Source organism: Scatophagus argus, chromosome 18 (genome assembly GCF_020382885.2).
Source record: "Scatophagus argus isolate fScaArg1 chromosome 18, fScaArg1.pri, whole genome shotgun sequence".
In the NCBI taxonomy this organism is placed as follows: Eukaryota; Metazoa; Chordata; class Actinopteri; family Scatophagidae; genus Scatophagus; species Scatophagus argus.
Window position 1 is genome coordinate 5,426,320 of NC_058510.1, and position 25,120 is coordinate 5,451,439.

Sequence of the window (25,120 nt, forward strand, 5' to 3'; positions counted from 1 at the left end):
TGCTTTCATTCAACCATCAAGAAACTGTTTTTATAATGCAGCAGGTACATTTTCCTGATACATCCTGCTGTGCTGTGCCAAAGTGCACTTTAATGGTGTAATAGCCCATTTAGAGAGGTCAAAACTCTTACAAAATACAGAACAACTTCATTATAGGACCCCCCCATGCACCTTTGAAGTTAAAGACGTTAAACTGAATATCTGTTTTACTGGTCAATGTGTACAATAATTATTAAAGCAATGTTTTACGACATTTGTTGTGCATGTGAGCTTTTGATATGAAGTAACATCATCTGGTTACCCCTCATCATAGTTAGCATGTCTGGATGCTGTGAGCTGTTAATTTTAAGAGTCAGTTTTCTTCTTGCAGATTGTTTGATTTTTTTGTTTGTTTGTTTTTTTAGGCCTGAAAGAAATAAGCAAAGTTTAGGCAAAAGTCTGAGAATTAAATATACATTTGTGCATTAGAATTTTGTGCGACACGTTGCACAAACCATACAGAGCTGTAAAAGAAGCTCTCACTCAAAATCACTCAACAATCCTAATGGTTACATAGGAACCTATAGGTGGCGCTCTAGTTCAGATCCAGAGCGGGAGGGACCATGACACGGTTCACCACTGGAGAGGCAATTTTAAACTTTTAGCGTCGTCACTTGTAAGGATTTTAGTGACCAATTAATACACATAATAAAAATATGATGTTAAAATTTTCTGGAACAGATGACATTTTTTTTTTCCCTCTAAACTAATAACATACAAGTTGAGTTTAAAAATTATTATCAAATTATATACCCAAACTGTTAGCACCAGTGTGTGTGTGTGTGTGTGTGTGTGTGTATACGTAAAGTTCGTGCCTGCTACATGTGATGCCAGCGTGCAGCGCGCGCACAGACGCGTGCAGGTCCATCTCGTCAATTCACTGTAACCTCGCGACTCCGCTGCCTTAAAAGCCTCGCAGCTTTCACGCTGGACTTTGAGAAACTCTGCTTAAAGCGCATTTTTTAACACACACCCCCGCCACACTACCTCCTCACGTTTGTGTTCGCCACGGACTCCTTTTCCAGTCAGCGGGGGGGAAAGAGTGAGCTGACGGCCAGAAGACTTTAAAACTCACGGCATGGACAGAAAAGACTTGTTGCATGCGGTGACAGCGGTGAAACACTGAGGTAGGCGGCTGCCAGACGACTTTTTCTGTTACTTCTCCGTTTCTCCACAATTAACATTCGTCTCCCATTAGTTTGCCTTGTGTGGCGACTTGACAGCGCGCTGCTGAGCCTTTTCCAATGTGGGCGGGGACAGCAGCAGCAGCAGCAGCAGTTCGGCTACTTTGAGTCAGGCGGCCACAGCGTTATGAATCATGGCTCCAGTATTAGCTGTGGCGGAGTCATCAGTCCGCACTGAGACATGAACGCTGCAAATTAAGGCTTTCATAGCGCAAACAACCACTTTACTGTAGTTTATTTATCTTATCTATTTATGTAGATTTTAATTGTAGTTTAGTTTGTAAAACCCTTAATGTTATTCTAAGTGATTGCCCTTCCTGTAGAGTAGTTCTCTTCTGCAAAATTCAGTTGCCATTACACCGAGTCTGCTTACCATACAGCAAAGCAGTGGGTTACTTGCACTGTAGCCTGCAGTATTTCATTACATGCGTTGCCTCACATTTTCCCTCAATAGCATATATTGTAAGAATAACATGCTTTCACTCCCAGAAATATGGCGATGCAGGTAGCATGGGTTGCATACATTAATCAAACTATCATTTGCCTTAAGTTAACAGCAGTTGTACCTAGATTTTACTCTCATTCATTCTGCCCCAGGCTGCAGTCATTTTTCTGTCTAATTATTTCCTTTTTTACTCTGCACCACACTTGACAGTGATGGATAACAGGTTAAAAATGGACATTTTCTCCTCAGTTAGTGTATGTTGGATTGACTCAAGCACGCATGGTGTTCTTCCCTCAGACCAAAGGACCTTGGAAAGATTGTGTTCCCCTCTGCTTTTCCCATTCCTATAGGATACAGTTTGTCTTCATTTTCCTCTGACTTGGACTCATTTTTGTGATATATGGCTGAAGCACATCATCAAGACAGAAGTGTAGGTTATGTCAAAGTTATGCCATCATGATTACAGTGTAGGTTGCAGAAGCAGGCCTTCTAGCAGCGCAGCAGTACTGAGTAAGCATCAGTGGATCAACTCTTAAAAGATGGTGGTTCCCTGATTGGGTGTTTTTCTTTGTCTCGCAGAGCGAAGTTGTCAAAAATCACGAGTCCTAAATGTCAACTCAAGGAGCTGCTGTATTTAGGCACCTGGTAAAACCTTATGATGAGTACTGGCTCTCTCCTGACTAGAGGTCATCCATGGGTCCATGGTTGCACAAACCATGCAGTGCTGTAATTACAGTGGTGGAACAGTGGAACAGGGTACACACATGATGTTTGCTTTGTTGGTATGTCTCATATGCTCTGCTTCCTTTTAATGTAGTCTCAAACATGACTAATGTGTCAGGTTCACAGACTCGTGACGTTTGTAATCAGCCTTTTTCCAGGATGCAGAGGTCGAGTTTTGCGTTCACTGCATTTTAGCCTTCAGTGTGCACACGTGCAATATGCATAGACAAGGAACAGGGTTAACTACAAAGTTGGTCTTCAACACCTCATATAAAATAGCTCTATATAAATTATCATTTGATGTCATCAGGTTAATCTGCTGATTATTTTTTGATTGTTTTATAAAAGCTTGAGCCTCACAGTTTGCTAAAGTCCAAGGTGGCGCCTTCACGTTGCTCGTTTTAATTGACTGAAACTCAAAAGTATTGAGTTTATGATCAGATAAGGCCAAGAGAAGCAGCAAATCCTCACACTGGAAAGGCTGTAACAAGGGAATGTTTACATTTTTGCTTGAAAAATGACTGAGAACAATTAATTGGTTACCAATAGCAGCAATTCAGTTCAGTTAACTAATTGACTAGCTAGTCAGGCGTTCTAGTACACAATACTCCTCTCACAGTTTCACTTTCCTGCCCTTGGATGGCTGTGCAGAAATATCATCCAGTTTATGAAAGATAGGAAACAGAGTCAAAATCCACAATGCCGTAAATGACACATCTACGGTGACTTGTGGCCATTATATTTTAAAGCCTTTACTTTTTCTTTGGGTGATCTCACATCCTCTGAATGATATATTTTATGGGTGTCTCTATTGACATTATGGAATATCTTGTTTTGTTTTGATCCTGTTTCTTTTTCCTGCCTTTTGTATTTTCAGTCTCTGACCTGCGATGGAGCAGCTGTGACCTTAAGATTTAAAGTCTGAATATATCACATTTTAAAAGTGTGGTAGCTCAGCAGGAATACTGCGATGTGTCATGTCTGCAGCAATGAATAGAACAATTTTCATTCACACATGTACCAGATTCCCTACTGTACCGTACATGTGCTTCACGTTTTCTTTAAGACTTGACTTCAGAGGAGAGTTCTCCAGTCTCCTTCTCCTTACTTTTGAAGTTACATGCTCCTCCAATTACTGGGGCCATGCAGTCTCCCCTATGGTGTCCTTGGACAGCTCTTTGAGTGCCTGAAAATGTTGCGGACCATTAATTCTGGATTGTCTTCATCTGTTTGCATAATTTTCCCCACCGTAACGGTTTTCCTCCCCCCGTTTTCACAGTCTGCGCTCTCAGGTCGCTCTCTCTTTTGTAAACGTTTGAATCTTCAAGAGATTTCGGTATAAATTTTTTTTCAATACTACTGACAGTTGTTAAACTTTTACATCAGCCTGGTTTATGGTACACAACCTGTCAGCTGTGTATTGTACACAGCCGGTGTGTTTTATAGCCCGTGTGTTGCCTGTTGAAACTCTTCACCTGCCAGCATATAAGTTTACAGATTTATTCAACATTAGTTTTTATTCTCTTGTTATAATTTCTGAAAGATATGCAAAATCGTAAACACAGCACACACACACAAAAAAAAGACAGTGAAGGGGCCGTTTTCTTTAACCTAATGCATTTTCTAGGTTTTTCAGTTAGACTAATTTGCTGTCAGGCAGGAGGTTGTTTTTGCAACTCAGGCAGACTCCAGAAATTAATTTATCCAAATAACCAAGTCCTCCTGGGCCATGGAGGTTGGGACACTGAAATGGCCCTGGTAGGCAAAGCTGCCTTTTGAAGTCTGGAATGTTTTGGCTGACTTAGAGCAGGCGACTGGAGTGGAGGGATCATTTTCACCGACCCATGGGATTTTTAACCATTTTCATATACTGAGAACAAAACAAAGTGAGGAAAAATGCCTGAGCTGATTTGCATTGACTTTGCTATCAAAACGTGAGGGTTGGAAATGAAAAAAAGTAAAACTGATTTAGTGATCTGCAGGGGTTTTTTGTGTTACCTTTGTCGACATGACATCATGCATGCTAAAATTTATTCTTAGGAGTTTCCAAATTTTGTCCGTTCGGCTTGGCTCTTTGGTCTGACTTTAAAAACGTTCAGCCATCTAACAGAAATTTATTAATGCACTCAGAGTGCTAATTAGATGGTCATTTGGACTGCAGGCAAAGTAAATACAAGCTTCATCCTAATAATCCAAACACTCTGATTGTACATTTTAATTGTATGAAAGCCCTCATTAGGTGAACCCACTGCTAGTGTACAATTTGTTATATCCAGTATAAAAGGAACCACCATAGTAGTTACGTTAATATTCCTATTTATATATTGGATCCTCTTAAAGTCTTTAATTACAACAACTAAATGCTACGCTTTTATTAAACAAGCCCGAGGAAAGGGAAGTGCAGGAAACCAGGCGGACTTGAGTAACGGGGCACTTGAGTTTCCAGGGTAATAAATAATTCACAGGTCTTGTGTGATGAGCTGCTGAGGACAGAAATCCCTAATGACAGCTTTTTATAACCTATGACTCAGCTGGCCATTATGCTTCTGACATCCCTACACAGACCGCATTCCCTCCGCATGCTCGGTGCTCGCTCTTCTCTCACTCTGCGCCGCTTCGCCTGCCGCACCGACAGAAAGGAGTTAGATTACAAAGTACTATATACAGTGACCTAATGAGAGAAATTGAATGGAAAATATTAAAATTCAATTACTGCATGTGAGATGTGTTCTTTTGAAACGGCACCTCTGTGCTGTAGAAGTGTTTTGCTTAAGGTTTTCACTGAACCAAATCTTATCAATACTAACTTGGAAAATGCATGTTGTACTTTTACTTTTTTATTTTTTTGCACGTGTCTTACAAATGACATCATTCATTCTGTCTGCATATTATACTTTTTTTCTTTGTACAACTAGAAATGCCTTTTTCTACAGACAGAATTTGTCAATCAGTCTTGAAGTAGGCAAATGTGAAAAACGTGAGAACTGCAGTGATGACAGCGAACGCTCGTAAAATGTTCGCTCAAAAAATGTGTCATAGGTGTTGCATATTAAGCAGTGATTATTAATTAATTTCTCTCCATTGTCCATTTCCTGCGTCAGGTCCGTGCAGGAAGGATCGGGCTCACCTCAGCTCCTGTTGCTGCTGCTGTGTATGTGAGAGGTAAGAGACTGAATAATTGAGTTTCTCCAGCCTGCTTCAGGCCTGTGACTGATCAAGTGTTACAGTGTTTGATTGGCATAATGGCACCATACCCCCCCAGGTAAGGTCATTCCGAGCAACATCTGGGTCTATTATGCATTATGCAACTCCCAGTGTGAAAGGCAAGGCCTCATATGGTATTGGTTGATACCATTATTGTTATCATTTCCAAACCCCCAGCTCTCACTAAGTTTAGGTGGTTAATTTTAGATGCAAAAAAGATCCAATTACTCAGGCCTCTGCTTGTGGTTGTCCCCAGAGTTAGTGCAGGGAAATAAATCTGGTGGCCTTGATTAAGTACCTGACAATAGAGTTAGCACAGCACTAGTGGTTTATAGTAATACAGGGGACATGGACAATTAGGCCCACCAAGTAATTTACAGTACTGCGTGCAGGTGGTGACCTGGTATGAGCTTGGGACCACCTCAGTAACAAATTAGATCGTATAGGCAAACGGAGAGGCAGCTCTGTAGGACTTCCAAATAAAGCAAAGCAATCAAAGATTATAAAAAGCTTGACGCGTATTTCAAATTTGTTATGATTTTGTTCTTGTGAAAGGAATAACATATGGCACTGGGTTTTTCATCCGTAATTTTCTGCAGCGTGAATGATCACTTTTATATGTTGTTGATCTTTTTACGTCAGCGTGGACCGTTCCTCCTCTCAATGCTACCTATTAATTATGAAATACTGTAGGTCTTGCCCGTTTCATTTTACTACTTCTTCCTGCTGAACTTGGTGTGAAAGGCTGCTGTTCTTAAATGGGTGTATAAAAGTAAGAGTGGGGAAAGTCCCCCCCCCACCCCCACGGCATTATGTCATCAGAGTCAAAAAGGCACAGCTGAAGAAAAATAGCTTGTTTCACACATGATAGACACCTCAACACATGGAGCAAATGGAGCGGAGTATGTGGCTCCTTCACACCGGCCTTCATACACAGTAATTACTGCATTCATACAGGAGGTGTAGTGCAAACCTGGACTGAACCTAATCTAGTACTTTAGATTTTAGAGAGATTTGTCTCTTCCTAAAATGACATGGTGATTTATTTTTAGCCATTAGAGAATGATGACCCACATGCCAGATTATGCTCCTTTTATGTAAACGACTTCAGTACAGTTTATTAGATCCTACTGCTATTACAGTACCTTGAACGCTGTACTGTCATGTGTGTGTAAAGAAAAACAGTGCCCTCTTCTGCCGGCCTGCTTGTCTCGGTCTCGTCGCCCCTGGATTGAAACGTTACTTGGGGTTTTGTTGTACTTTACAGTGTGGAGACTGGCACTCAGTGTGTCTGTGGCTTATCGGCCCCTTGTGCAGGTCAGCCACTGGGCTGAGTGGCAAGACCCCTGGAATAACTCTGACCGCCTTGATCCCTACTGTCAGCACATAGGCCTTAGTGTGAGCTGATTTCATCAAGGCCACCGCAGTATGGTGGTTGCCCTGCTCCCCGTGACAGACCACTACTGGGCTGGTTTCCTCAGCGAGCAGGTTTCCTTTAACAAGGCCATGTCCAGTGCAGCCAATGCACTTTCTTCCTCTGGTGCTCTTGAAAGGTGTTTTGACTCTGGTCAAACGTCTTATGTTGAAAGATTTAAATCTTTTACCTCACAGTTAAGTTTATGGCAGTCTGTTATTATTCATATCTTTTAAACCTGTATTGTTTACAGCTTTATTCCCGGTCAGAGCGAGCGCACTTCTACACTTCTGCACAATCTATTTTTATGTGTGTTATTCATTCATGACAAACACCCACCCTGCAAATATGGAGAAAAGCTAATTGGCATAAACTCCAATGATGTAAGCAGCACCACACCACTAACAGCTGTGTGTGGTCCACCAGTGCTTGCGCAGCTATTTTAGAGCTCCAGTCCAAAAGAAATACACTGTATGCTGGAGCTACACCTGCAGTGCGACTTGGTCTCGAAGACAGACAGTGTAAGCAGCAGAACATTTCGTGTTTTCCCTTGGTAGGGAAAGGATTACATATCATTTCTGTATCCTAATACAACTAAACAAACTAATACATGAGCAGTTATTAATATGCTCAGTATGGCTTTCCTAAGACGATTTTGCATTTTTTAATTTTTGTTAAAAGCCATGTAAGCGAGAATTAGTGAGGGCAATTATCATGTGTCTTTACTGTGTTTTTTTATTATTCAATTTGTACAGATTCTTTGCATAAGACAAGCTTCTAATTAATGCTGTATCCATTCACCCGATCAGGAAATGTTCCCTAGACTTTTGAACTTCTTGCTGGGCTCCTGCAACAATATTTAGCGTTTCTGCTACTGATGTTTAATCTCTCATTAGTCCTTAGGTGACACAAAACAGCATCAGCCGTGATCTTGTGTTTGTCAATCAGCGGCAGGCTGAGTGACAGGCACAGAACAGCACATCCCTTATGTAAACCCTTCTAGTACCACCACGAAATTAGAGTGGCTGTTGCTACACGCCGCCGCCTCCAGCCTCTGCACAAATGAGACAGTAAGCACTCCGGTTCAGAAGTTCACATTTTGGATGAGTGCCGGAACTACTTAAGGCCGGTGACGTTTTTCAGAGAAGCAGGTGGTCAGAGTGACATAATTCTGGCTCACTGGTAAGATCCTCAGAAATTAGGCTCCATTGCTTTGCCAGAAGGGTTATTACTCTGTCGATATGTGTGAGCGTGAGCTAATCTGACTTGTTTCTCATGTAAGCTGATAAAAAGGCCAAGGCAGAACTCAGATGCTGTCATGAATGCTTCTTTACACCTGCTTATATACTTAATACGTGTCCACAAACAAACAAATCACACGCATATGCACCCATCTTCGACATGTCTCGAGGCTTGGCTGAGAAAGCTATTTATTCTCATACACTGTTAACTACAGGCACGTATGTGTTAGAGTGGAATGCCATTCAGAATGCAGAAAATATATTTAGTTCTCGCCAACAGACAGCAAAAGGCACCAGTGGGTCTAGCTCTGTGTGAGAACAGTTATTTCTGTCACAGTATGGACTTTCAATTACTGTAATCGGCTGCTTGGCTCCTTCAAGAACATCATTAACTATTTAGATACATCAAATGTGACACCTACTGTAGATATCATAAATGGACACATCAGTATTTTTGACATGAAAATTATTTATTTTCTGTATTTTTTTCTTTAAATCAAGAAAGCATTTAAAATGATTGTACGATGGGAGTAAGTAGTAAGTATTTGTCTTGTTTCTGTCTCATAGCTCAGTTGTAAACTACACCTTGTGCTGTATATGGAAATAAGGAACAGGAAATATAATTTCGAGTCTCTGTTTTTTCTTTGGCTTGGTGAGAAATGGTTGCATCTAAAAGTTAATAAATGTGCAGTAACTGTTTGACATATCTGAGTCATTACGTGTTTCTTTAAGCCCATTAGTAGGTAGGTTCTTGTAGACAGTGGAAATACCCCACAGCTGCAGTCTGGCTGTTGCTCCATATGTGATCCTCCTGTCAGACCCTCAGAAAACACTCAAACTTCCCTGCCACACAGACTTAGTCTCAGTTTCAGCCGTACAGACATGTGTCCAACAAACATTCTGCATGCGTAATGAATCTTTCACTCACAATTTGATAAAACACGGTTGACAGTCCATTAGTGATGTTGTGCAGTTGCGATGCATCCTCGCAGTGCGTCTATGATCATCGACATTCGAGGGCCAATGAACATTCTGCACGGTTTTATTTTGGGAAACCCTGTGAGGTCTGTGCTCCCATTTGGTGGAGGTTTTACCTAAAGCTGGGCAAATCTCACGGCAAAGCCACGTGATTCAGCGGGGATGAACCGGGAACAATGCCCAGATAAGTGAATTACCTGCCTGGTAGGAACACACAAGGACTGTGTCCTGAAGCTAGGCAACTGACAGGCCCTGTGTTTGCATTAGGAAACAGTTGGGCAGCTCCTGCAAACACAGCTCATCCCGTTTAATTGGTGTGTAATTCCTGCAAAGTTGTCATACATGTCTGTTTTTCTTGACCTATGCAAACAATAGAGGGTACTGTGAGTGGTCATTGAGTGGTTAAGTGGAGGCTTCTCTAGAGGGGCAAATAATTGGTGGCAGGGATTGTGTAAACACTTCTGAACCTTTAAGTCGACAAAGTTGTATTGTTCGTCTCGGAGCGATCTGAACGCAGAGTTAGACTCGTGAAAATTAAGCTGTTTGTTTTAGTCTACTGATTTGTGTTGAATAATGCGAGTATATTTCTGACAAATTATAAAATTGCACCTAAACAACTTATTTGCTGCAAACCAGACAGCTAATTTGATTTTCAGCCTGAACTCACTCAACTCTCAGTCTGATGTCTGACTAAACCGTTTTTTTATTTAAGGGCTAGTGTTAAGAATACCTGATTAGTTATGTATTTTACGATTAGGTTTTCCACCGAGTTTATTATAATTAAGAAAATATGCGAATGGTTTGGCTAATACAACAAAGAGAACAAAAGAGGTTCACTCAACAAGTCCTGTTAAAAACTTACATTATAGATAAATCAAATAAATTGTATGCGCTCAATTGTCAGTGCGACCAATCAGACTTTCATTCGCTTAATTAGCTGTATTGAATAACTTCCAGTGAAACATTATATTGATGTCATGGTGGTGCATTTATGAGCTGATTTAGTGAAGATATTGTAACTGAGCGCGCTAGTTTCAGAGACATTGTGGACTGACTTGGCTGAAGCATACTGAGCACATTTGCATTTCAAATTCAATACAAATATGGATTAAACCAATGACATTTTACACATACAGTATTTGTTTTCTTGGTAGTTTTCTATGCCCTCAGCCTTGGAACAAAATCCACCTGGTTTGACTAAAATAATGAAAAGTAGATTTCTTAGTCGTATCTCCATGAGTGAACAATACCTTTAGTTTCTCTCAGTACTCAAACTTTTTAAATGTCCTGGAGGAGTTCCTGTTCGAGCTCCAAACCTACTGAGATCTCTAATGAAGGCTTTACCTTCCAGGCAAGCATATTTCTCCAAATGACAGTAATTTACATATGATGTATTTAGAGAAGAAGAGGGCAGGCTAATTCTATTTAGAGATTTTCCTTTGTTTTAGGAGTCATTAGCAGCTAGCTCAAATCTAATTTTTACAATTTCATCAGGCCATCTTGGAAAGCCTCTGTGAGCTCATCAGAGAGGAGCATTTATTGCTAAGTGTTCTCTATTGCATTAGCACACAATAAAGCGGCCAGGGACTGCTACAGACGTTTATGTGGAATCCAGTTAACACTCCGTCAATTCGTTTTTTATTGGGACACAATCAATTTTTATTCATTTTAAAGCCAGAATGCTTTCTTTCATTGTGTGCCTACCCCAGCTTATTATGCCCTAAACTAATTACTCAGTTGTTTTCACAAAATGCTAATGTTTATGTTAAAGATTTCCTCTTTGAAATGCAGGCCCGACATGCAGATATATAACGTTAGACGTTCTGCCACATATGTTCTTCATTATCACACCCTTCCCACAAGGTTTTTTAAGCCTAATAATTGGCATTTAATTTGTGGAAGACAGGCCTTAACAGTGAAGTCTGAGTAGTAACACATAGTGTGACACATTGTGAATCGAGTCTGGCCCAAAATTATTAGGCTTCATTTTTAAAAATTTAATTTTAATCGCACTGGGCTATAACAAAACTTTTTGCCAAATTTTGAAAATTTGCTACAAAGTATCTGTTTAGGTCTGTTTAGTTCCTGCAGTTATGTGGAAAGCAAGGAATGAGCCTAATTTTGTGGCATGTACAAAGCTATTAAACAGCCCTTACAATGGACATACCAGAAAGTGACCACAAACTGTTTAACTGGAACACAAATAAAACTTATCAGTGTTATTTAGCCAAAAGAGATTTCAGTTTCTTTGTTAAGATAACACACTGGTCTGGCATTGGCAAGAAGAAGATAAACACATACTTTTATAATTTCAACAATAAGGGTAAGACAGGGTGAAATATAATGCAACTTTTGAGAGTTTAATCCACCTAATAATAGTGTGTCTGTCGTGTACATTTTATGTGTTATTGTATTCCAAACTTTAAGGCACTGTTTATCGTGGGGCTTGTGCGAATAACCGAGAACTTGATCCATGTGTGGCAGAAAAACAGCTCAAGACGCCTCAATGTGAGCTAGACGCGAGCATCTTCGCTTCTGTGCAATAATTAGAGTGCTTAAGTGCTCCTGGAGACGAGACAAACCCAGAAACCCTCTTCCTCTTCTGCCCCTCCTCTCACTCACCAAGACGGCTTCCATTTGACTCTGATATTGTTTATTGTTTAGTGTCAGATGTTGTACACCTTGTCCCCGTCACAGTTTGCACTGGAGCACGTTTGACCTGAACCATAATGTGGGTAACTGAGTCCTCTCCGCTCAGGTCTGTCTCTCTTCTCCCCGTCCTCCGGCCTCCAGCCCTCTGCTGGTTTCCCATCAGTAAAATGCACAGGCATCCTCTGTTTGGTATTGCATTTCAGTATGCACAAACAAAGAATATTCATAGCTGCATCCTCAAATGACAGTCAGCAGCATTGCTTGGCGTACAGTAAATGTGTATGTGCGTTCAGATATTTTTTTGATTCCAGTTTTGGGATTTGTCCTGCTGTGGGCTCTGGAAGGCTTTCAACACATTGATGAGATGACAAGTTATCATTGATCTGTCCTTCCTTAGTGGAATCCATTAAATAATGTATGTGCTCCTGTGCATTACCGATGCACTCGACTGTCCTCGACCCATTAGAGGAGGAAGGTATGGGGCCCTCGTGGCTCCAGGCCCTCAGAGGTCCTTAGGCTTTCATTTAATTAAATTATCCTATAATGAAAACTCCCATAACGAGATTAATTTTAATTTTTTATGAGCAGACGATTTGAGGGAGAGGCTGCATTAATAATACATGAATGGGCTAAACATTTTTCAATTCATCACCTTTTCCTTTTGTTAAAGGTGCAATTTATTAAGTGCTGTGCAGCTGCTAGAGGTGATGGTGGTGGAGATATGGATGACCAGGCCCAGACGTCAGTCAGAAGGGCTGCGTAAGTGCTTCACTGTTATTTGATAATATGCATTATGTCGCTGAATTAACACCACAATACACGTGTGGCATTATGCCTTCCTTGGTGTGTTTACCAGACTTCATTCACACTTTTGTTTTCCTCGACTTGTCATATGAGCCCCCGTTGTCACAGCTTTTCTCAAATATGCAGTAATGTTCTCTTCTTTTTCTCAAAGCTTGATGGATTTTATATTAGTACCTAAAGGCAGAGAAGTAATCAAAATTACGACTTAAATTCCCTGCTGATGTTTGCATCTCTCTATGAGCTTGGCACGCCGATTCCCCTTGTGTGAGCACATTAGGAGACTTTGGTGGCTGGCCAGCAGAGCAGGGAAAGATTGTCAACTGTCACACAGTGTGAAACTGTAATTAGCTGGCATGGAAGTGTGCTTATTTGAGTTGCCGGGCAAGAGAGATGGGAGCACAGTTGAAATCTGTAAGCCGATACGTTGGTGAAAACAATTGCCTTTTGTTATTTAAATGAACGCATTTCACGTCTTCGTAACTTTTGTATCAACTGACAGAAACATATAGGCAGGCAGAGCGCCAGAAGTGGCCCAGGGCAGGAGACAAGAAAGTCATTGGGATGGTGAGCCGAGTGCATTTATCAGGCCTTCATCAATAGATGATTAATAATTCAGCCAGAGTCTGGGGCTTCTTTAGGGCAGGGTTTCAGCTAGCTTGTAATTTTGTAAATTGCATAGTCATCATGCAATGGATGGACCAGGCAACTGTGAATGTAGGATGGCCTGTGGGATTTTGGTAACAGGTACAGGGAGAGTTTAAACCAGATGTGGTGGAGTTGCAGTAAGGTATCCACAACAAATGCAGAACAGAAACAAAGGGCTTCCAAGGAGGCCTGGAGAGAAACAATATGAAGTCAGTTTGAAGGCCGTAGTGTGCCAAAAAATAAAGTATTAAATCTTCTGATGTGTACAAACAATCTAAAGCAGACACAGAGAGATGACGAGGGATGCACAGAAACGGCTGTTATATAAGATGCAGAGCAGCACCACAGTTTGAGCTCTGGACACAATTTTAGTCAGAGTAGATCCCTTGCTGTCCATTTCAGCTTGGCTGCAGAGTGAACAATATTACCCAAGTCAAAATGGAAATCAATATTCGTATGGCGGCTTTTTGTCAAACCACAAGCTCGTCCTTTGACAGATTTCCACCAGATACTTCCCCCGGCTTACAGAGAACAAACAGGTATTTCTTTCCATTGTGAGCTGTTCAAGGTGCCTTGGCCCAGGTGCAGCGTTAGCAGAACAGTGAATGAGCAAACCCCTCAATTACCCCGAGCCAGCTCTCTGATAACTCCCATTCAACAAAAAGGGCCCTCTAATTGCCCTGACCAGTATTACCTGTTCTCCGTCCAAAAGTGCACTATTCTTCCACATTGTATCCTAGGCAACTGGAAGTTTTTGTGACCTATAAAAAGTTGCTACTCCCGTAACTGATCCGAGGTTAGGCGGTTGTTTGTTTCCATGGCAGGCTGCTGAGCTATTTATAGGTCTATCTAGCTGGTACTGGTAGACACGGAGAGCATTACCAACAATTTTATTCATTCATTTCAGAGAAATTCTCTCATGCCTTTGATAAACCGTAACTGAAACTGCAGAGTTTACTGGATGTTTTGAGAACAAAAAACACCTGGGGCCACAGAAAGTGAGTCACAAAGAGGAAGAGAGGAAGAAGGCTTCACACTCTTCTCCCCCTGTTTTCCCGCTGTCTTCTCCTTTCCAACTCCACGCAGAAGCAGATCCTTGCAATGAAACGTAGTGTTTATTTTGGAGTCAGAGGCATTGCCCCGGATGACCGGAATTTCTTTGTTGTGGTTTCGTTTGTGTTTTTAGTGGAGACGCGCAGAGCTGCTGGTATTGATGATTCATATGTTCATCATCAGAGGTCTTTGGCAGTTCATCACGTCTCTTGTGTGCTGTGTGCGTCTCAAGCGAAAGGTTAATCAGGGAACCCTCCCAATTAAAGTGATAATTTATCTCTGATTCACAGTGTTGAAAAGGTATATCAATTATCAAGGGTGTCGAGTGCAGAGTTCAAGAAGAGAGCTCCCTCAAGGCACCTGGCAGCTGCATCAAACTTAACTCAGATTTCAAAATCTGCCTCTAACTTTCAGTTCAGTTCGCTGTCTTTCTACATGTCACATAGAGAATATTGTTGTATGTGTTGCCTTTACATACATGTCCTTACATAAATGCGGCTGCCACTGTTTCATGTCGTTCCTAAAGACATTTTTATGGCTCCGTTCAAGAGCTGTAGCTGTTGCTGAATTTCAAAAAAGATCTAAAAATGTAAAAGAGGATTGTTTCGTGACAACCTAATGTGGATACACTGAGAAAATGTTGAGTCCACATGGAAAATATAAAGAGGCTTCACAATGATGGAACGAGATGGACTTTTAAAAGAGGTGAGATATCAATAGGAATCCGTTTAGTTTATGGACCAGATACATTAACTTAACTAACAATCAATCATTCCTCTCTTTAAAGCTTTTTAATGCACGTAAATGTGACCTGTCAATACATTTCCAGCATCATGCTCACTCTTAAGTCCATTGTTGTGGTTATACAACTACCATAGTGCGTTTGTTACCTCATCCTTGAAATACACCTTTTACTGGACAGTGTTCCTCGTGATCACTCTTAAATTCCAGTAACGCTGCTTTGCAACTAATACACGAAGAAGGTGAAAAATTTACAGGAAAAACTGTAGCAGTGGACTAACGTGTGGAAAGAACGCAATCCGAGGATAAAATCGTTGCTGTACTGCGTAAACTAGGTTTTCTGTGTCTTTTTGTGTCTCACATATTGACGTGAGCAACCTGTTATCCACAGCATCAGGTCTACAGTTTGAGAAAAACTGTGAAAGTAAGAGACAAGTTTCCCTCAGATCACTTTGAAGCAGCGCCGGCAAGATTAAGCACAACTTATTTTCAGTACAAGCACAAAGGGAGAGTGTGCTCCAAGGAGTGCATTGCAAATTCCATTTCCTCGTGGAGGAAGTCACCTTTTAGCTTGGCCACTGCCGTTCCAAACACATGGAGGGGAAACAAACATGGAAAGCTGGCACATCATTTAGTCTAGTCGGTTCTATTGATCTCCTTCACAGCGATATGTTTTGTCAAAATGAAGTGCATCAGGAAGCTCGAGTCTGAGGTCTCAAGAAAGTGGACTGGAATCACAACTGAATGAGAACTGACGCTTACGTTCAGTGAGTTACTGTTGTATTTGTTATTTCGTCTGGGTTTATAACCCACTCCTCTCCAGGATGCTGCGGTCTTTGTTTTTTCATTATAAAAGTAACTTGGACAGCTCTTCCTGCTCGCTGGATATTGATAGTGTAGCAGCAGTGCTCTAGTGAAAACAGTAAATGAAAGGCTGTCTCCCTTACTCACGATGACGGCAGCGACGAGTACCAGACACATGCACAGAAGTCACCATGAGGCACTTTGGGGTGAGGTATTAGCATATACGTCAGCACTCTTATCGCATCGTCTTAAACTGTGATTATCCCGTCGGTTATTTTGGAACTTCTTGTCATGCTTCACCTCCCTCTGACATCGGCATGATTGGAGACACCCACTAGTTCAGCAAGCCGCTAATAGTTCACACTGTCCTCGAGGCTGTGAAAAATTGTGCAGCTCAGCATGTTACCCGCTGTTCTATAAAATGAGTGACATTTGGTGCCTATAATCTGAGCTTCGGCTTTTTCCAGTGCACATATGCTAGAGGAGGCCGGGTAGACGCATGAGCCCAGCTGTTAAGTCTGTCCAGGAGTTAAAAATGACTGAAAACTGGTGTCCAATGGGAATGTCCATTCATCACTGCAGATACTCGTGCTGTGTTTGCTTGCGCTTGCTTCTTAGAGAGCAAATGTGGAGGCAGGTTAAATAAAAGTTATTTTCCGGTCTGTTGTACTTCTGTTTCATTTATGTACCACAGATAGCTGATTGGTAATACTCCAGGCTTAAATAGCTTTGTCCAAGCTCTTGTATCGTCTCTTGGCACACATGGGAGCAGAACTTGAATGTGGTAGCATATTCTGTCAGTAAGGAAAACCACTGGCTTGCACAGTACTGCCTCTTTTGTAACTGTATTTAGTTGCTAAGCAGAATGGCACAGACCCAATCTAAGTGGCTTTCATCTGGCCAATTCAAACAGACGTATGACCCCAGACATTTGCCTAATGTGTTTTTGTTATGTGGACTCCTGGCTTCACAAATGTCACAGTGGCTGGACTAGTGGGGGTTTGGTGAATGACTCAGGGGGTTGGGAGTTGGGGGGGGGTACAGGAACAGGGAGTCAGCCTGAGGGGGTGGGGTTGCAGGGCAGAATTTAAGTCTATAACCTCTGCATTTTGCACTCTAATCCACTGGGAGTTGGTGGTGCGGTGAACACAAGTTCCCAGTGGCGACCAGCCCCTCCTTTCTCATGGATCAGACCTACTGCAAGTCTGCTGATGAGCGGCCCGGGCCCTGAGCGCCCTGCTGACCGGGACCCAACTGGGCAGGCAGCTGTGGAGGAGACAGGGAGTGCCACATTGCTGGTCGCCTGTGTTGCACAAGTCAGAAGCAGCCTCAGACAGTTGGGGCAGCCCTGACAAATGCTGCCGTTAGAGGGGAGCTGAAAATTTATTACCAAACATATTGGTATTTTAGGGTGCAGCTGACTTAGATTTAGTGGCGTTACTGATGAGACTCTGTCTCTAAACCAAAATGCCATATTAGTACCATGAAGTCACGCCATCCACTTACTGGCTTATCACAAGTATTTCATTATCAGTCATGGACTTCTGCTCAACTTGCAGAGTTACAGTACGGAGAAGCAGTTGTATTTGTAGTCAAAGTAAGCTTTAAGTTAGCAGCTATGAAGTCAAGGGATGGATTCAGAAAGGCTTGTTTTACTTTACGCAAATCAGTTGCAACTTATTTTTAAGCTGAAATGTTTTCACTGTTTTCAACTTGTCAAATTTTAGGGCAGAATAACTTTAAAAATATACTGTATATGTTATATATTCAGTGAACTTGTATTTATGGTTGCCTTTTTTCTTTTGCATTGTGTCAATAGTTGTTGCCAAATTTAAAGAAACAAATTAGGCTCTTTTTCAAGCTGCAAATATGTTTGATATCTTTTCAAACTGCACCAGTGAAGTGAAGCTTCATCCAACACTGAATTCAGCACATTAATGCAAAGGCATTTATCCGAAAGCATTGTTGTTCTGTCTAAAATTGGTGGAGGCACACGGCCATCCAACATTCAACTAGATTACACACTACTCAGGCCTGACAAAAGCATCTGAACAGAGGTAAAGTGGCCGGAAAGAAACAAGAAACTTCCCTCATTTCTAAATGAAGCAAATCTAAAAATGTTGAAAGTATTTGATCACAGATATTTAGTCTGAGATCCCCGTGGATATTTTCATCTCACAAAGGAACGCCAAATGAGTTGGTACAAAATCCAGATGGTGTGTCTGAAAAATGTTGTTGTACCGATAATTATCTTTGGTATAAATCTAGCAGAATAGTGCAACGATGCTGATCATAATAAGTATGGCTCAAATCCGGTCTGTTTAGTGAATTAAAAAAACTTTTAAAGGTCCAGTCTGCAGGTTTTGTTGTGGTGTGGTTGCAGATTGCAACTGACTAAATAGCCCCTGATATAGCCACTACAGAGGCTAAAAGCATTTTAAAAAGACCCTCTCTACAGCCTGTGTTTGGTTTGTCTCCTCGGGGCTACTGTAGAAACATAGCGGACTTGGTGGAAGAGAACCTGCTTCCTCTGTAGATAAAAGGCTCATTTTAAAATAGCAAAAATACATAATTCTTTACTTCATGTGATTAAACACTAATGAAAACATAATTATGAATATTAGAATTACTAATAATATTAGAATATTAGTCCATTTCTGCCAGTAGATCCTCCTATATATTAAATCCAATTATTTGCACAATTAATTTTTTAGTCCATAAAATATCAAGAGGCCGTGTCTTATCTTTTCATTGTTTTGACTGAGAGCTACAGAAATTACATACTGTGCATTTAAAACACACATTGATAACTAAAATCATTTCTGAGGAAGACATACATCTGAAAATATACTGAACAGGCCATTTTATATGTGACTTATTAGGCTGAATTTAGTCTTATTATTCTCTTTATCTTTTAACAGGCTATATATTTTAAGTGTAATGCCCGCGGTGATACTTCCAGCCATAGTGATGTCTCATTCTGAGTAATAGGTCTCTAAAGTGTGCTTGTTTGGCTTTTTTTGGGGCCATCGGAGAGCAATAAAGTGTCTGTCTGAGGATTTTCGGGGTCCTCATAGACTTTCCACAGGTGCGCCTCTCTGGTCATAAAGCACAACTTGTCTCTCGTGGTATATGTGCAGATAAATGTGTCCACAGAGTGTTCTTTAGCCAAATCTAGTTATTGTGCACTGGGCTTTTTAACACAACAAAAACAAAATTTAGAAGTTCTGGTTGACCGAGTGCTTCAGCTACAGTGTGCTTGCTGTATTTTATACATACAAATGGGTAACTTACTTAATTCAAAGCATGCTCTCCTTGTTTAGTTTGGAACCAAGATGGCTACAACAGTGGGGTCACTCGGTTAATTTAAGTTTGTGACGTCCACTGAGGTTAACCATTTCCTTTGTTCCTTTGCTTTTTGTGGAGGAGAGCTGCAATGTATTTTCATGTTGAGGTATGCTGTGTTTACTTTTATCACTGCTGCTCGGTGAGGCAGGCCAACCTGATGTTTGTTTATGAGGAATCCAGGCTTCACTCGTAACTTTCATTCGCCACTTGAAAGCACTCGACTTGCTACTAATTTACCTTGAGGGACTTCAAAATTATCTGTCTGCGCTGTCAAAATCTTTTTTTGTGGTGGCAACTTGTCATCATCAAAGTTTTTCTTCGGAGTTTTAATGAAAGCCCACTAGATAGATGTGTTAATGTTAGATATTTGAATACTGGATGCAGAAGACATCTTAAACTCAAGGTAACATGTTTTTTTTTTGGACCTCAAACTGATGTCGGTTGCTTTTTGTTTTTGCTTCGGTTGCTTTAGCTGTCATTGTTGCTACGCAAGTAGCTTTTAAGTTAGTATTACAGAGTTCACATGAAAAACACAAGCAGTGGGAAGAGAGGAGGAATGGAATAGTACTGCAAATGATCTTGAATTTCCCTTGGTCATCAGTGCTGCTTTGCTTTAACAAGGATATGTCACTCTGTGCAGCGCAGTTATTTTCAACAGGAAACTATGCACATCGAATAACTCAGGAATATCCAGTACCTAGCACTTCCACTGCTCCTTGACAAATTGCCATGCAGCAAACTTAATGTCCCACTTGTGTCAGTGGCAAGGCTGGAGGGTGAGGTTTGTGCAGTTAAGGGGTTTTTTTTTTCTCCTTAGTCGATAGGTGAACACTTCACTTAGTAACGCCTGTATAAATATATAAAAGCTGTTATTTTATCCAAAGTTATCCCAAGTTCAGATTTCCCGTTCTGGGGGTAAGATTCGGAGTCTAATGCTCTGCTGAGACTTATGTCAAAAAGAGGAACTTGATACCCCACAATGTGTGACATTGTATAAACACTGTAGTAGTTCTACCCAAACAAATTTGAAGCATATGCATATGAAAATATTGCAACTGTGTCACTGGGGTGTTAGCATTTTGTTTCATCTGCACCATTTGATCCCATGTCACACCGTTCTTGCACCTTTCACACTGTTTATGTATTCTCTGTCAAGATAAGTAAACTCGTCTCGTCTACCGAGATGTTCTCTTTTTGTGCAGCAACAGATGAAAAACTCGCGGCTGTTCGAGATCTAAACCTTTCCAAGTACTAGGATTCCAGTCAGACGTACATGAACCCTCCATTCTTTATCTCGAAAACGGAATCAGCCGCTTGGAAGTGAGTCTATTTTCACGTGTGTGAGAAGCTGAGTGGATAACCTGTTGGCAGCGGAGGACAGTGCAGATCTCTCTTCACTCTAAATTGCAGGCAGGCATCCCTGCAACCCCACATGAAGAGTCCCATCAAGATAATCCTTAATAAAGAACGGCTTCACATTTAATCTTAGCTCGCTCCTCGAATTTCTTACTTGATATAGTTTTTGGCAAGTGGCGTTTTAGTGCTGATGTCAGTTGAACAGTATCAGTGCATCTTTTGTTAAGCTTCCATTTGGCAGACGCACGAGGATCTATTAGGCTAAGCTTTCATAGATGCAGAAAAGATCATAATGTTGTTCTAATTTTGCATCTAATTAGCTTTTCTTATGTTGAATTTGCCTTAGTGCTTCTTCACATTGTTTTTCATCTGAAGACTTAATGACATTTGCAAATGCATCATTCCAAAACTCAGCAACATCTTGACTATTTAAATTCAGAGTTCAGCCTACCTTTTACATTAGATTGCTTGCGTTTAACAGCCCTTCATTCAATACTTTGGAACGTCACCAGTAAAACTGGCAGGCTGATTGGAGCCTTGATTCAAAACATACCATACGGCACTGCATGCAGTGAGAGAACAAGGAAAATCTGAGTTTAGTCGTTTAGACATAAACAACTCTGGGTAATTATACTGTGCAATTTGAAAATAACTCACTTGCAAAATTGCATCTCGAGTTAATTTTATACAGCTGCTTATTGAAATAGAGAGCGACAGAGAAAATGCAGTAACTCAATTGGCATGTGTACCCCTCCGCTATTAGAAATAGTTACACGAGAGTCCCCAAGCATCTATTAGTCAATTGAGTTATCAAGAAACTGTTCATTGTGCAATATATTTCATGGTCCGATGCTGAAACGTGAGCCTATGGATTTACCTGTGGGCAGTTGGTTCGGAGCAGGAGGTAGCGCTTGCGTTTCCACCACGTTCCACATCCACACTGCAGCGCAGTCAGATCTATTTCTGTCATTTACTCGTCAGCTAGAGGCTGGTTGGTGTCGACCTGCTCTCAGTGTGGGGTTGTGAACTCTGTAGTTGAAATCCTATTAATTTATCAGTTCTTTTTTGATTTAAACAACATGTCATGCCTTAAAACGTATGTGAATGTGCTCTTTTAATGACACACATGACCATTTTTTATTTCTTATCATCACCCAGTGACAAGTAGGTAACACAGACCTCCAAGCAGCGCATACACAGGCCGACCGCTAACACAGTACGCTATTCTTCTAGCCATGGGTGTTCTTCTTCTCTCACCACCTCTTTACCATAGTAAATGTATGATTTCCTCCTTCTTGGTAATCATTTTTCAGTTTTCCAGTTGGTATTTCACCCACAGTTTTATTATGTGGAAATTAAATTTAAATGGTCCATCCGAGAGCTGCACAAACCTCATCACCAGCTTGAATAAATCACCAGTTTGAGCTCATCAGTAGCAGCGTGGCCTTGTGCAGTAGCTTCGCACAGTTGAAATAATAACCTGGAGCAGACAGAAGGCAGTCATTACCTTGCACACAGACGCAGAGTGTATGTGTTGACGGAGGACTTCCACTAGGCTGCTGTGGAGACGGACCGAGCCGAGCCGCTCGGCCGCTGTTGAACCTCCGGCTCCCCATCACCTTAGCTAATGACCTAAGCCCTTGTTTACCCTCTGAATGTCCCTCTTTGACAAAGAGAAATCCAGCAGCGACCTAAGACTCACAGGAGGGAGGAGAAAAATGTGGTTTGTGGTGCAAAAAAAAGAGCATAACAAAAACAAGAGAGAAACGGGGGTGGGGGGGGGAGAAAAGTGTGGGCCCCTGGGGTGTGTGAGCAGAGCCTGGTGTTCCAGTGGACAGGCAGGCCGGTGGAGAGGTCTGCCATTTCATTGTCTTAGTGTCCACTGATACGATCTGGAGAGGGCTCTATTGCTTAAAGCTGTGAGTGAATGACATATGGGGAGCTGGTGTGAGGCACAACTCCCCTGTGCCTCCTCCAGACCCAAAGTCTTCCTGTGAGAGAGCAGCGAGCAACTTTTCTGCTTTTTCAAACGGCAGCAGCCTCCCTCTCCCTCCCTCGTTCACTCCCTCCCTCCCTCCCTCGCTCTCCCACTCTCTCTCTCTTTTTTTCCCTCTTCCTCAGACACTCACTAGTCACTGCCTGAAGCAGTAATCGGACAACTCTCTTTCTCACTAGGACTGGGTCTCCTGAGATACCGCGAGGGGCTCCATGGGTTCCAGCACCTAAAATGAAAAGAAAAAAGTAGTCCTGTAGTTTACATTAATTGTGCTACAGATTCTTGCGACACCCGAAGAGCAGTTTTAGAAAGTCTGCTGTCCGTTCTGCTGGACTGAACGATCTTTCTGTAGAAGGTTTTTTTTTTTTAAAGAAGGGATAAACACACAGGGATTCAACCATTATTGTAGTGAGTATGACTTTTATTTCTACTTCATTTTCCATATGTGTAATTATCTCCTCTTATCTTGTCCAGTTGTTGATTTTGGTGAGTGTATGCGTGGGATTATATCCTTTATTTTATAAATTTGCATCAGCATATAACTTAGCACCTAATTCTGAATTAAAGCATTTATATCAACAGAGCAGTGGGCGTAACAATTTATCTTCTGTAGTCATCTAATCGTTAGTTAATGTTTAAAACCATACCATCAACGTTTAATACCATTTTTGTAATAATTGTAATGCTGTAGAGCTATTTAAAGATGTATAATAATAGCAATAATATGAGGCAAAGAGGAGGGTTTTAATTCTCACAAGTTAGCCGTAATTCATTGATAACTGATAAAAAGCTAAGACAAAAATTGTTCTGGATTAAAGTTTAATTTTAATTTAAGTAAAAGTAAATGCAGCTCACATCCTTATAAATAAGGCTATTTTAAAATCCAACACATTATTTAAAAAACTGTTTATTGTATTATACAGTACACCTGATAATTGCTTAAAGTAGTCCTATACATTTTGCTTTTATAGTACAAGAAGTTTGTCCTGTACTTTTAGAAAAGTAAAACACAACACAATTTGTCTTAAATTATAAATAACATTTATGCAGAAAATGTTCCCTAAATTTCCCATCTTAAAATTATGACCACCGAAATTTTTCTCCACTCATAATTAAAAATAGGTTTTTAAACTGCAAAAAAACAAAAAGTGTGTTATCAGTAAATCCTAGTTGCAAATGTACCCAAACTTCCACTTATGAAATATGGGATCCTCTGCTACTTGGCCCAGTTTACATTTTTTGATCAGACAAGGAGAACATGCTGGTCTCTGCAGGAGTCCCCTTTTTGACTGGCAGAACAAACAAAACCAGCTCAGTTAAAGCAGTTGACATCTAATGCCATCTGCTGAGGCCAGGAATGCTGCGAGGAGACCTGAGAGCCTCTCAGCGTCTGACCACGACAACAGGCCTCGACTCCCGGCCGCGCTGCGTCTCCGCTCGCCAGCATTTCGCGTGTTGTAAAGATGACTCACCCGCTGTAATCACTGGCCTCTCTAATTGAAGGATGTTCTGGTTTAATGTTCTGTGTATGATCACAGGCTTACATCACAAGTCAGGGAATTATACTGTGTGTGTGTGTGTGTGTGTGTGTGAGTGTGTGTGTGAAGGATATTTTTCATCTCTCTCAAATTGTGCCTTTTCCTCTCTTTCCTTTTTCATCCTCTAATTCCTGTCATTTTCAAACGCCGGCCCTTTTGCAGTGTTTAGAAAGGTGTGTGTTGGTAGATGAAAGGGAGGAAACAGAGAGGTTAGGAGAGGCTGGTGAGCCTGACTGCTTGCAGAGTGGCCTCCGCTCCGTGTAGACAAACATGACACTGTGTGTGTGTGTGTGTGTGTGTGTGACCGCCTGCTGCAGCCATTCACTCACACAATTACTTTATTTATCCAATTAACAGATAATGAGCAGGCTGATTGGGGGCTGTTTACACTGTGTATTTGCTTTACGCAGGGAGAGATCTGCGTCTGTCTGCCTGGCTGCGCAGCTCCAGTAGCTCCATGCATGTGTACAAGCAGGAGTGGTCGGCGGTGATGGTGGCATTGTTTGCCCAAGGCCTGATGCCTTCCGTATAGACGTGTCTAGCCGGGCCGAGCCCTCATCCTCTTCTCTCAGGGAGGAGGTTGAAAATGGTGAAAGACACAGAGGGCTAATTGATCCTGCTATTTGTGAGGAAGAGGGGGGGTCAGAAAGAAGAAGGAAATAGAGGACCTCCTATTAAGTAGTTGGGTGATTAGTGGGCAGGGGCTGTTTACCAAATACTGTGTGTTGTTATTTTGTTAACACACTGTTTGGATCTGGAATATGTTGCTGAAAGGACAGGAAATGAGCTTTAAAGAGTCCTGTTGATTGCCATCGCAGGTCGTCAGTCGCTAATACTCACTCGTGTGTTTGTTTGTAAATGGCAATATGTTTACGTTGCTCGTGAGAATAAGGAAGCTGCTGAGTGCGTGAAGTCTAAGAGACTGCATCGCACTGCCGGCGGTGCAGATGACAAT

At 41.4% G+C, this 25,120-nt stretch overlaps 1 protein-coding gene across 13 annotated transcripts in view; it reads left to right on the top strand.

Moving 5' to 3' along the window:
• The first annotated feature begins 838 nt into the window (after window positions 1–838).
• Window positions 839–25,120, top strand: part of eya1 (EYA transcriptional coactivator and phosphatase 1) — a 60,752-nt gene continuing 36,470 nt past the window's right edge. For 4 of the 13 annotated variants that reach the window (XM_046371723.1, XM_046371724.1, XM_046371726.1 and 1 more), the window contains exons 1-3: window positions 842–1,166; window positions 5,493–5,553; window positions 12,551–12,639. In XM_046371723.1, the coding sequence (XP_046227679.1) occupies window positions 12,602–12,639 (38 nt within the window). In that variant the 5' untranslated portion in view covers window positions 842–1,166; window positions 5,493–5,553; window positions 12,551–12,601. Of the gene's footprint in view, window positions 1,167–5,492; window positions 5,554–12,550; window positions 12,640–22,766; window positions 23,036–25,120 lie in introns of those variants that run through there. The other 9 variants (XM_046371713.1, XM_046371717.1, XM_046371718.1 and 6 more) reach the window with 6 other exon arrangements.